Source organism: Plectropomus leopardus, chromosome 18 (genome assembly GCF_026936395.1).
Source record: "Plectropomus leopardus strain MGB_pleo_1.0 chromosome 18, ASM2693639v1, whole genome shotgun sequence".
Lineage (NCBI taxonomy): Eukaryota > Metazoa > Chordata > Actinopteri > Perciformes > Serranidae > Plectropomus > Plectropomus leopardus.
Window position 1 is genome coordinate 934,050 of NC_142193.1, and position 13,353 is coordinate 947,402.

General features: G+C 42.6%; 1 protein-coding gene across 1 annotated transcript in view; it reads right to left on the minus strand.

Annotated features, from left to right (window-relative positions):
- LOC121956787 (carbonic anhydrase-related protein 10-like) overlaps positions 1 to 13,353 on the minus strand; it is a 240,440-nt gene that overhangs the window by 60,425 nt on the left and 166,662 nt on the right. The window contains exon 4 of the mRNA XM_042505171.2: positions 391 to 576. Coding sequence (XP_042361105.1) covers positions 391 to 576 — 186 coding nt within the window. The remainder of the gene's footprint in view (positions 1 to 390; positions 577 to 13,353) is intronic.

Consider the following 13,353-nt stretch of genomic DNA (forward strand, 5'->3'; position numbering starts at 1 on the left):
TGGAAACACTTTAAAATAAATGAATAGAAAATCTAATATTAAATGGATTGGATTTTACAGATGCAGACATTTAATGACTGATGCAGACATTTAATGACTGATGCGTCTCGATTTCATTCCAAAATTGCATCCACACACAGCTGCGTGTCCGTGTATCGATACGAACTGATTAAACTTCTTATCACTACTTGTTACATATCCTTGGCTGTAGTTGTGGTTCTTCTGCTCTGCCCAAAATTCATTCCTTCTATAACATCTCTGACAGAAGTACAAATACAACCTGTTCTGCATAACGAGAGGGAGAAGCACCTCAAAAGTTCTCAGCATTTTTACATGAACGTTCCAAAAATACTTCAATCCAGTCTGTGTCATCTTTGTCTTATTTCTTACCTCTCCAGGAAAGCCCTGTCCATTGAGGAGATGCTCTGAACCCTGGGCGTCCTCGCTACCAAAATGGAGGCGGACCTCCTCCAGCCTGTAGCTGTAACCCAGTGGGCCCCCCGAGATGTTCACCATGTGGGCTTTGTCGGGTCGTAGGGACACATGTTTTCCCGTGTTGTACATGGTGCCTCCCATCTACAGAGAAACAGACAGGGATGGATGGGCATCGCTGTTATGATTATAATTTCACTGCTACTCTGTTACCACTGCAACAGCTAATATGCTAATGGCCGTCAATGATTTCCTGACCAATTGGCTTGTTGAATCTGTTCAGTTGTGACTTCCCCTTTGGGGCCTCAAAGATAACCATAGTTTGGTTCTAGACACTGGACTACAGCAAGTGGACCAAAATTTAACATAATAAAACACCTGAAAGCACGACAAGAGTGTCTCTGAATCCTAGCTAAGCTAAACGAAAAACTGGTATCAGACGCAAATAGAAAAACTATTTTTCCTTTTTAAGCCAACCAGTGGTTGATTCAAACATAACTTGCAAGGTATGTTTCTGGTACCTATGTGGCCATATCCTGCAAATTTCACAATGACTGGTCCAACAGTTCTGGAGTTAGTTTGACTTATATGCTGAGCCATGCATCAGACTTACATGTGAGGGGAAATTGTGAAAACATTTCTGCAGAAAAATAATGATAAATCAGCAAATAAGATTGGGACTGCTTATTAGGAAATTCCTGAGTTGCCTATGTTGCCAGTCCTCCACTGCCTATGATGAGACCCAGTATCTCAACAATTTTATAAAATGGCATCACCTTACATTACAGGGAGGGTAAAATTATTTTGTGGCAGACCAAAAGTGATGTGAAACAATATGTATTGTACTGTAACTTTTGCTAGAAAAGAATAAACTTCTCCATATTCACCAAGGTTAATAGGCATGAACTGCAGTATACATAAAATGTTAGGATATCACTTGTGTGGGTTAGAAATTATCTTGATGGGGACAGGGATTTGACCTAAATGCAGACAGGCAGCAGCATGAATTCAGTAATTTACTTTGAAAAGCTAAAGTTAACAGGCATACAAAAAGTTGTTGGGCAGTTGGTCTGACAAGCAACAAGCAGGTAAAAGGGAGCAGACTTTTAGCTAATCGCATTGCAATGATGACAAACTGTCCTGGAACAAAGAATCTCGGCTGGTATTAGAGGAGCTGGATCTTAGTAGATGGAATGGGAAGCAGGTGGGTAATTGGGTTATGCAGGTGAGGAGGTGGGTGGATAAGGCCAGGCAGATAAGATGCCAGGAGGAGCCTGTTTATAACTGGTATAAACCAGCCCATTCTCATTCTAAAGTCATTAAATACCACCAGACAGAACCTACACTGCTGGTTGACCAGACAGCCCCTGGCATGGCAATATAATATGTGGACAATCACCAGGATGCCCTGTGATGTGATCACTGAAACCACTTGCTGAGGTGGTCTGGGATGCATTTGACCACATATCCTGTGTCAACACTTATGCATCTGGATGCATCTCCAGTGATGCATCAGTGGTGGTTGTTTTGGTGACAGCACATGCAATGCTGAACAGTGTCAGGTTGACATGCTGCCAGTAACAATGTAATATAAGGAACATGAAGGTCGCTAGAGCGGGCAGGAGGGGCGGTAGATGGATCCAGCAAACCCTAGATTTTCATGTGGGAGTCCTGTGTTCGCTTCCTACACCTTACAATGTGCCTTTTTTTTTACCTAAACCTAACCATCCGTGCCCTTATTGCCTAATCCTAAGCATGTGCTTTTGTCAACATACCAGTGTTGGTTGCCAAGCGGTTTTGTTGCCTCAACAAAAGCATGTGCTATTGTAGTTTAATCTCACCATGTGCTTTTGTTAACTTTCAGGGGTCGGTAGTGGCATTCTGGAACATAAAGGGCAGATGCAGAGGGATACCTAGATCATAATATGTAGATGTGGAAGTCCACAAACAAATCCGCAATATGTGACGACCTGGGGTGAGAGCATGTCTAAAAGAATGTGTTTCCTTCTATAACTTTTGCTAGGACAGAAAAAATGTGCCTGATTGTTGTGATATCTGTGCTGGCGCTGTGACCCTGCCTTTGGTTGTGCTCGTGCTGTGGCTGCACTGATACCGTACCCCCCGTTCGCCCTGATCGTGGTCTTGGTCCTGGTTGTGCCGATGCTGTGATCATGCCTTTGGACACCTCCCTATCAATTTATGCATGAGACTCTTATCAACACCCACAATATCATCATAGAGTGCAATTTATAATTTCACACCTATTGTTATTGTAATATGACATGTGTCTGTTTCCACTATTGCTGTGCACTATTGCTGACTTGGCTTCACTTGACTTGACCTTTGAATTCCCAACTACTTCGAGTTGATTGATTCACCTGGCATCATGGTATGACACTGTTTTTTAGTTGAAGAAAACAATCGATCCAATCTGTGCCACAAATACTTATGTTTAACCATCCTTAAAGAGGTAGTTCTTTACTAGAAATATGGCCTTTTAATAAAAACTGGGCTGTATATGCAGAAAAAAATGCAGATTCTTTTGAAATTGGTGCTACATAAGCAAAAAAAGAAAAAGAGAAACAAAGACAAAGGAGGCTTTTGCTCAGAGGGAGAAACATTTTAAGTACCAGAATGCAATGCACCACATCACTAAGCACTGAGGCTCAGAGGTAGGTCATCCTCTAATTGGAAGATTAGAGGTTGGATCCCCAGCTCCTCGGGTAAACATGCCAACATTCAATTTCTTGCCCAAGTGTTCTTGGGCAAGAACCTGAACCTAGAATTGCTCCTAATGTCTCTTCCACACACACTGTTCCATTAGTGTGTGTGTGAATGTATAAAATACTGAGTAGCAAGTGGCATCTTGTACAGTATCCTCGGACACTAGTGGAATGTGTGTGTGAATAATTGAGTGTGACTTATAGTGTGCAAGCGCTTTGAGTGGTCAAAAATGACTAGAGAAGACTACATAAGAAAAGACTAGACTACACGAGTGCAGGTCCATTTACCATTACACCGAAACAAGAAGCACTTACTCATATGTATGAAACAATAGTAGCTGGCCAGCAAGCAATGATCTTGTGCTACAGTGAAACAATAAGGTGAAGCAAGTTTCTGAAAACTTGAGATGAGAAATATGCAGCTCAGAAAGAGAATCTCGGTTTATATTTGATCACTGTTGCTTAATTTTACAGTTTAATCTCAATTTTTTTTCGTCTCCGTTTTCACTGTAAAGGAAGCAGTATGGCACCCACCACAAACTCTTGCAGCTAAACAGGGCACTAAATGTGTTTCTAAAAACATTTGAAGCGAGATGTAGGCAGTGCAGTAATAAAATCTTAATTAATAATTGATCAGTGCTGCCTAATTTTACCATTTGGTGAGATTGTGGTCCAAGTTTGAGAGAGAGAGAGAGAGAGTGAGAGAGAGAGAGAGAAAGGGGTGAGTGTGTCTCTTGATCAGCTGTAAACTCTTTGTGTCTGCAATGGCAGGCAATATGAAAACAGAGAAGTACAGCCTGTAAAAAGTGCAACAGAATGCCAGAGACACTTTGCTGGTGAAGGGAAGTTCACGACACATAATATCCACATTGTTTTGATACAAAGCTGGTTGAAAAGTGAAGTGTTCCTTTGACTAAGATATTGCAAATGGTAAATGTTATGTACATCTCATAGGTTCAAGGCTATCAAACTTCCACACTTGCTACTTGCAACAAAAGTTTAATGGAAAAATGTCTCCATCAAACGTGGCATCAAGTAAGTGTGAAGATGTTACTCCTTATGTATGCTGACTTTTTTTATTGTATTGTACTATGGTCGTTCACAATTATGTTCAGTGTCATAGTCAGAAAAGAATTCTTGTGTACAACACTGAAAATGCATGACACTGGGTTAACTACTTTTCTCAATGAGAAAAATCTGTAAAAGTTTCATTTGAATGCAATAGCACTGCAGATAAGCTGTGAGAAGCTGTTGGTCTATGTGGGGGTTGTTTCATGACACTTGTGCCTTAAGTACTTTAATGAGCCCTCTTTCTATTTTTAACATGGGTAATCCCATTGCCTCCAGCCCTAGCAGCACTGTGGCCCACTTATAGAACTATACCAGCTTTGTCTTCTGACAAAATGGAAAACAGGAAAAGTAGGATGTGCTGTGATGTGTGACAGGGTTTGCTGCAACCTCTTTTTTCATATTTTTTCTGGAGATTTCAGAACTGACTATTTCACCCTAATCACAGAGCAAGAAGACAGTTCTGCTGTACTACTTCACTCTCAAAGCTACAGTTGGAAACTTTTATGAAAATAAATTTGTGTCATATTTGCTGAAACTGCCACTACATTATAAGAAGTACACGAGACAAGCAAAAAAATCACATCCTCCTGCTGTGTTACCAACACGAGCTTTAATAGTTTTGTGTGTTTGTTCATGTACTCTACATAAAATGATTTTCATTATTTGAATCTGATTCATACTTAATGGACTCATAACTAATTTAAAGTGTTTCTGTGGCCTTTTCAAAGGGCCTAGTACCTCCCTCACATACAGCTATCTAAGAAGAAACAGGAAAACAAAGTTGATAGTTTTTTTCACAGTATGAGCCATAGTAACTTGTATCGTCTCTACAACTCCATAGTATTAGTGTAAGGTTAGGATTCTAAGTGGACAGTGGGGGGCTGTGGGTCAGAGGTAGAGCGGATCACCGTCCGATTGGAAGGTTGGCAGTGCAATCCCCAGACAGCAAAGTGAAGTATCCTGAGGCAAGACACTGAGCCCCAAGTTGCTTCTGATAGCTGTTCCATTGTTGTGTGGGTGTGATTGTATAAAAAGCAGGTGGCACCTTGTACAGTAGCCTCAGCCATCTATGTATTAATGTGTGTAAATGGGTGATGTGACTTGTAGTGTGAAAGCACTCTCAGTGGTCAAAATGATTAGAAAAGCACTATACAAATGCAGGTCCATTTAGCATTAACAGTTCAACAATAAATACAAGCCCATTCACATTCTCATTCCGAAGTCATCAAATACTGTCACATTTGCAGTGATTTAGACGCATGTATCTGTAGACAGACGTCTTGTTTACTGTGTCTTCTTCTATTGCTCTTTGCATTCAGCATAGGGTTTTGTCCTTTTGCTTTGTTTTGACATACAAACAAAGTTATACCTCTATATTTACAGTGTATAACAAACAAAGTGATTCTGTTTGTGTGGATTAAAACAGCACTTCCTGTTGCTCGTAAGGCCCCAGAGCTGTATATTGTCAGCTCCTCACAATGCCCCTGGCAACACATCAACCATTAATACTCTTGGGGTGCCTGGTGTTCAGCGCTTAGGTGCTCTGTGCTGAAAAATAAAATATAGTCCCACAACACCAGCATGGAAGGTAAGTGATGTACTGCTGTGGACTGGGCTGCAGAAAAAAGGTTTTACCCCCTTAAAAAATTAATACCACTTTAAATGCACAGATATTTGAATATTTTCTTTATCTTTATCTTAACCTTCCACAACAGCTGATGGAGGCAGCAACTCGGCCATGCATTGGAGTAAAATGATTACTTTTTTAAAATGGAGTCTGGTGTTTTATTACATTTTAAAACCTTACAGCAAGTGAGTTTGTTCAGTGCTATTTGATTATATGTACTTGACGTGGCGGTTTTGTACCCCAAAGTTATTGTAAACAAACAGATATAATTGTGATGCAGTCTATGTCATAGACTATATAAATAATATCGGTTTATTGCAGCTAGCTGAAAGGGGGCATATCTTCACCAGTTTTGGTGGAGTCAGACATACTTCCGTCAATAAATGGATTCTCCTCCAGTGCTTGTATACTGGGACAAGGGCGGTAGTCCAATTAAATGGCCTAATCCAACTATGACTGTAGCTTGACTAAACTGTGCATGTAAACGTACTGTGTGACCAGGCTCACGAAGATTTGTAACGGATCCCTTCTGTGACCATGGGTCCAAGGAATGTCCTTAAATCCTGGAAATGTGCAAAAATCCAACAAATGTCCTAAAATCCTGCAAATGTCTGAGAAATGTCCTGAAATCCTAGAAATGTGCTAAAATCCTAGAAACATGTATGGGGCTGCTGCAACTGGCCTGCCATTTTGCAAAGTGGCCCCAGGCAAAGCAAGATGAGTATCCCTGCTATAAGAAGTGTTTTATTCACAGAACTGCATGAAAATGAATTACATCCAGTCAGAAATAACTGCATGCATGGCACTCCTTTGAGCAGGTTTCATCTGACGTTATTACAGGCTGGGATAAACTGACACAATGTTTTCTATATATAGAAGAAAATAACTCAATGTGTTAAGTTTACCATATTAACAACAAGGCATGTTTCCTCATAAATATATTTTAGGCAGTGATTTACAAAGCTTATCAAATTAAACCCCAGGTCAAACCCAAGTCAAACCCCAACAACTTTCAAATTTCTATGATTTTTAAGGGAGTCTGGGGACTTTCTCCTCTGGCAACAAAGGATCAAATTGTTGTTGTTTACTTTATTTGTTAAATTTGACATGTTTACCCTCAATACAACTGCCTTTTTCATGAATACAGTGTAATGATGAAATCTGTGAATCTGTGTGAGACATATTTGGTACAACTACCACAGCATTGCAGCAGAAATGCACCCACTAGAAACATGGCAGTAGCTTAGTCCATAGGGAATTGGCTTGGGAACCGGAAGGTTGTTGGGTCAGGTCCCGATCAGAACAACGCCTTCTCACTCCAACTCAACTCACTTCCGTGTAAACCTATGATTTTGCAGGTACTCTTGTGCGCCAGCCATTTATGCTTTGGGATGCCACTGCAGTAATGTCAACAAATGCACATGATGGAATGCATTCATGGTGGGATGATGCAGCCTGTTACCGTAATGTCAACAAATGCCCGTGTAGTGGGATAAAGCGGCATGGTCCCTGTGATTACACAACAGCACAGACTGTAATAATAATTTGGATTAGGCCTGAAAGTCACAGATGGTAAAGTTTAGGCAAAAAAGGCACATGGTAAGGCGGAGGAAACACACACACACACACGCACGCACGCACGCACGCACGCACGCACGCACGCACGCACGCACACACACACACACACACACATCCACATGGGAATCTAACTCTGGACTCCTGCACAAAAATTGGTTGTTTGTGGGACTGATCCATCTCTCCAGCCACCTGCCCTATAAGTGCATTTGCACTCCTTACATTATGCGACCACATAATATAAGGAGCACGAGTGCACGTTATTACCTGATGCTGTCTGTACAGACAGAAATTGTCCATTACCTTATGTATTCACATTAATCACCTTATATTTACCTTATACATTAACCTTAATCACCTTATATTAACTTTGATTTGACCTGAAGTTAAATGGTAAATGGACTGTACTTGTATAGCGCTAGTGTTTTCAACCACTCATGTCATATTCACCCATTTACACACAGATTCACACAGTGGTGGCAGAGGCTACCTTACAAGGTGCCATCTACTAGGTAGTAACCATTCATACACATGCACACTCCGATGATGCAGCATCGGGAGCAATTTCTTGGTTCACTATCTTGCTCAAGGATACTTCAACATGTCGCCCGGAGGAGCCGGGGATCAAACCGCTGATCTTCTGAAAAGAGGACGACCCACTCTTCTGAGCTACAGCCGCTCCTAAGTTAACTCATGAACTTGTGCTATTCATCTGACCAACTGTCCTTGGAAGTTTCATTTCTGTGTGAGGAAACTTGCTGTTGCTGGGAAAATGAGACAAACGTTCCTTGTTCCAGAAAACCTTATCTCAGTGAAGGTAACCTCCCTTATTTTCCTAACACTGTGTTTGCAATTCTAAATGTGTGACTGAATGTGATCCTCTTTGTCAGACTCACTCAGTACACTCTAGGGGTGCTTTCCATTACGCTAACCCAAATCCAAGCATCCTCCACTCGCCTCCTTTCCTCGTGTCGTAGTCCCTCCCACAGGAGTCGAGGAGGTGTGAATTGGGAAATCCTCCGTCCCACAGCGTCAGTCTGAAGCAACGTCAGTAGCATATGACATGCTGCATAACTGATCAGCTGTCAGACTGACTGGGAGAGAAGAATCCTTTACAATCTAATTCATATAGGGATATGAATTATAATCATTTAGGCCATTAATTTTCTTGCATTATTTATCTGAACAGTTATACACCACACAGCCTCTCTGTGTAAGAATGTGTATTCGTGATGACCCCCCTACCGGGTGAGCATATTAAAAAATATCGCAGAATTAGGGCGAGTGGGTCATAAAGTGACGGGGCAGGATTCTGAGTAATTTATTAATAATTATATAAGCAACAACAACATTGTGCCATCACCCTCTCCTCTCTCTCCACCTCCTCCTCTCCTCTCCTCTCCTGTCCTCTCCTCTCCTCTCTCTCCATCTCTGTCACACAGCAGCAGCTTCATCATCAGGAACATCTGCTCAGTTCCTACATATTAAGATTAATTTCTCCGGTCATAATGTCCACTAAAAATATTTCCCTCTGCACATATGAAGGTCTAACAGCGTTTTTTAATATCAAGGAAGCGTCTCTGTGTCCACACTGAATAGGCTATATTAAATATACACTAACATCACGTAAACAAACCTCTGTAGGATATCAGCTGTGCACACAAGATCATACTGGAGGTGTAATCACATAAAAGATAGGTGAGAACTTGTTGTCTTCCTACCAATGTACTATGTAGAAACACACATCACTAATTGAAATGTCAGTTTAAGAAAACAAAAACATAAAAGGACTAAGGGAAATAAGCTGCTGATTTGCGTGATGCTAAAACACCTATAATAAAAATATCCTAAAACTTCACTGTTAGTTTTATCACACAATTAGACGGGGCATTAAATCAGTCCTACATTTCATCATGCGTCAGTGTTCTATGATATTATCTACAGATCTCTTTAGTGACTCTGCAGAATGAGCACTGAGAGAATAAACTGTGAGAATAAATAAGACATGTGAGGAGGTGCGGCATATGTATGACACAATGCAAATGAAGAATCTCCATGACCCTCAGGGAGCTCCGTTGTCTTGCCACTCGATAAAAGACTTCCGTGAAGGACACACCGGTGTATCCTCGCTCTGGGCTTCTCCAGAAGCCTCCTCTCTCCTTCATCCTCGCCTCCTCCAAGCGCATTTATGCAGTTTGAGGATCCTTCAAGATAGCGGCGGGGAAACTATTTCCGGGTCACCGGAGGAGGTAGGAAGGGAGGAAGATAAATTAGCGTAATGGAAAGGACCCTAGGAGCCTGAGTTCTGTCCTTTCAGCTGAAATGGATTGACTCTGTTAAATCCTTTTCTGTTTTTGTTCTCTTTACTTCATTAAAATATCCAAAAGACTGCTGCTTTTTGTTTTATCATTTGTTTATCCACTTCTCTGAACTGAAATACTGTAATTTCCACCGCAAACTTGGTGATAAAGATGGGATCGGGCGGCTGATCTGGACTCTGTTGGAAGACAGAGGTCCGTGTGGGTAAGAGGCTGTCACCAGTGAAGACCGGATCAACGCTCCAATCCTGGAATATTGGGGATAAAGAACTTACAAGGTAAAAAGTGAGTAAATAAATTTCAGTAAATAATTTTCAAAGGAGATTACAGAGTTGAACAAAGTGCAGGTTGAATACTGGTAAAATCTCACACAAGGATGGTAATGTGGACTGACATGTCCTGGTTACTTCATAGTGTCCCACTCAGTTTTGGTGTATCTGCCTAACAAGTGTACCATTATTGTTTGGAAACACAAGAGACGAATAACTAGAGATTGCGTAAAAGTCAGAGTAAAGTGAAATCTGATGGGGTCACTGTTCCTAAACTCCTTCCACCAATTGTTACATTTATGATCCAAAAGGATAACACATCTGTGGATCAATATGATAAATGGACTGAAATGGGCTTCCCAGTGATTGGAAGCTTTAGCTTATATTAGCTTGACCAGCGTAAGACATGTTTGGAGACGTGGGAGCAGAGAGATGTAGAGGAACCTGTAACAACAGGGAAAGATTAATAAGCCACTAACGGCAGACGGCCTATTCTCTCCACACGCTATAGGCCTATGCCTATAGAGTTGAAAGAAAGGGAAAGAGTTAAAGCAAAGCGACAAGATAGATGAAAATAAAACAAAGAAAAAAACCAGAACAAAACAACAAAAACAACAACAACAAAAACAGAATAACACATAAGAACAAACTAACACTCTTTTTAACTTCTTTGACTGAGGTATGCAAATCATAAGACCCATTCTGGCTGGACCCTGATCTGGATTCTGCTCCTCCTCCCCCATATGCTCCATTCCACCCTAATCCTGAAGGAGAAGCAACACAGGCAGGAAATGCAGCTGCTGATTGAAGCTCATCCGCACCACCACCACCTGGTGTCAGAACAAAATAAAGCCCAAGCAGCCGCCAGAGCCTCTCAGTTGTGGAAATGCTGATGATGGAAACACCAGGTCAAGGAGGCCCCGTGTTGGTATTAAGAGCATGGGCAGAACAAGACATCATCGAAGCCATATCAAACTGATTATGATAAATAGTGAATGCCATTGAATATACGGAAGCTATGGTTAAAATAATCAAAATGGAACAACCTACAATTGTATAATGATGAACATAAAGGATTTAGAAAATTGGCATTGTAAATTTTAATGTAACAGTAAATAAGTTGATTCAGGAGCTACATTATCTGTCCTAAAAGCATTAACATCATGACATCTCTGTGATGGAACTCTACACCACACCCTCATCATGCACACTCGCTGATACCATGACAAAGCACTTTTTTCTGTTATCTGAACATTGTCCCATTAACTTGATAGCAATCTAATTTTGCCATTTAGGTTTTCTATTAACTTTATGTTTAGATGGGTTAAAGTAACCAGACTGCCTGTGAATGCTCAAATGGTAAAATACAGTCCAACCTCACTCCTACACACGTTAGAATGGTCTCTTGTCCTCACAGAATCAGGTGAATGCTGAGTTTCTCAAAAAGGCACATGCACATAAGCACACACAGCACCCAGCAATCTGTTATATGCAGACAGACTGATTACACTGCACATCACATGTTTCTGAGGGACCAGATGAAAGTTTTGAAAGTTTGAGAAAGGATGGTATGAAATTAATCAGGAAGTAGAAAGGTTGTATTTACAACATGTTTTCTGGACAAAGGAGGCTGCAGCTGTTTTTGTATCTCTGACTCAGAATGAGCTCTGTGTCCACACATGAAGTTAATTTGTTAACTTAGGTTCCAAAGCAGGACAACGCCTCAACCACTCCTCCACCACACCTCTAATTACCTGCCTGCTTACTTATACCCAGCCAACCTATTCCTTGCGCACTACACCCGTTTTCAGCTGTCTGTCACCAGCTGCGCCCCCACCTCCCATCATCCCTCGGCCCTCCATCAACATTCCTTTACCCAAGGGGGTCGACAACTAGGGCCGGCCGATCCTCTACTAGGGGGGTCGGATGGTTTGCAACAACTTCAACCACCTTGCCCTGTCCAACTACCGCCTCCTGCATGTCTGCTCCTTCTGAAGGGGGGCTCATGCCAGGTCTTCCTGCCCCCACAATCCGACTACGCCAGCAGACTGACTAACACGGCATCTTGGCAAGCCCATTAAGATAACTGTCCTTGCTGTTGCTTTGGCGCTTCCCTCGTTTGCCTCAACCTTCAGTCTGCCCTCTCAGAACCCTGCACTGTTGATGCCTTGTTGGCTAAGGAAGGCGTGGACAGCTCCATGATTGGCCCGTTTGTCAGTCCTCGAAGTACTCTGGCAAGAATAGGTTGGTCATCGACCTGTTCTTCTCCCATGGCTTGCTTGTCCCCTCCATCAACAGCCTTATTCCCAGCCCGGATTTCTCGATGCAGTACGCATCGATGCCATCACCCTCATCTGCTTGGCTGGCCGTGGGGCCTGACTCTCTAAGGCAGACATCACGAGCACCCTCAAGGTGTTGCCTATCACCCCGACTTCTGGCGTTTTTTCAGGGTCTGCTGGAAGGGAGCCTATTACTTTTCCATGTGCCTCACCTTTGGCTTCTTGTCATCAGTCCACCGTCCTCGCCTCCTCGCTTCGGGCTAACCACCCTTACGGGTGGTTAGCCCTTTTCAGACCTCGTGTCCCCCTTTCCGAGGAGAAGACCTCAGGGCCCAGCACCTCCATTGAGTTCCTGGGCATCACCCTGGACTCGGTCGCCTTTCAGGCGATTATCTCCTGGTGGACAGGTGCACCAAGCGCCAGCTTCTGGCCCTTCTTGGCCACCTCAACTATGCCACCCACATGATTCCTCAGGAAAAATCCTTTTTGCCCAACCTCCTCGCCACAGCTGCGACCGTCCCTTCTCTTCTCAATCGTCTCATTCTTGAGGAGGGTTGCAAGATGGAGATGCATCTGTGGCAGACGCTTCTGTCTTCTTGGAACGGCGTTTCCTTCGTCTACGCCAACTTTGTCACTCATCCCCAGGACATTCAGCTCTACACAGAAGTGGCTCCCTCCTTGGGTTTCGGAGGCTACTACTGCCGGAGGTGGTTCGCGATCCTTCACATTTAAGGTATAATTACAATACACTATTCCTGCCAATCCTTCCGCATCGGTACAGGGTCCACAGCAGCAAGACTGGGTATCTCAGACCAAACCATTCAGATCTTAGGCCGTTAGTCATCTCAGGCATATTGACTATACATCCATAATAATCTCAGAGACCTCTGTCAAACCCATGTTCAGCTGAGCTCAATCCAATTCAGACACATCTGGGGGCTTGGAAATTGGATCTGGTGGACACGCACAAGACGATACACCCATTCTGAGTCTCCCTCTACCCGGCATCAAGACTTCCTCCTAGACCAGCCACTCACATCCATCACCGACCCATACAAC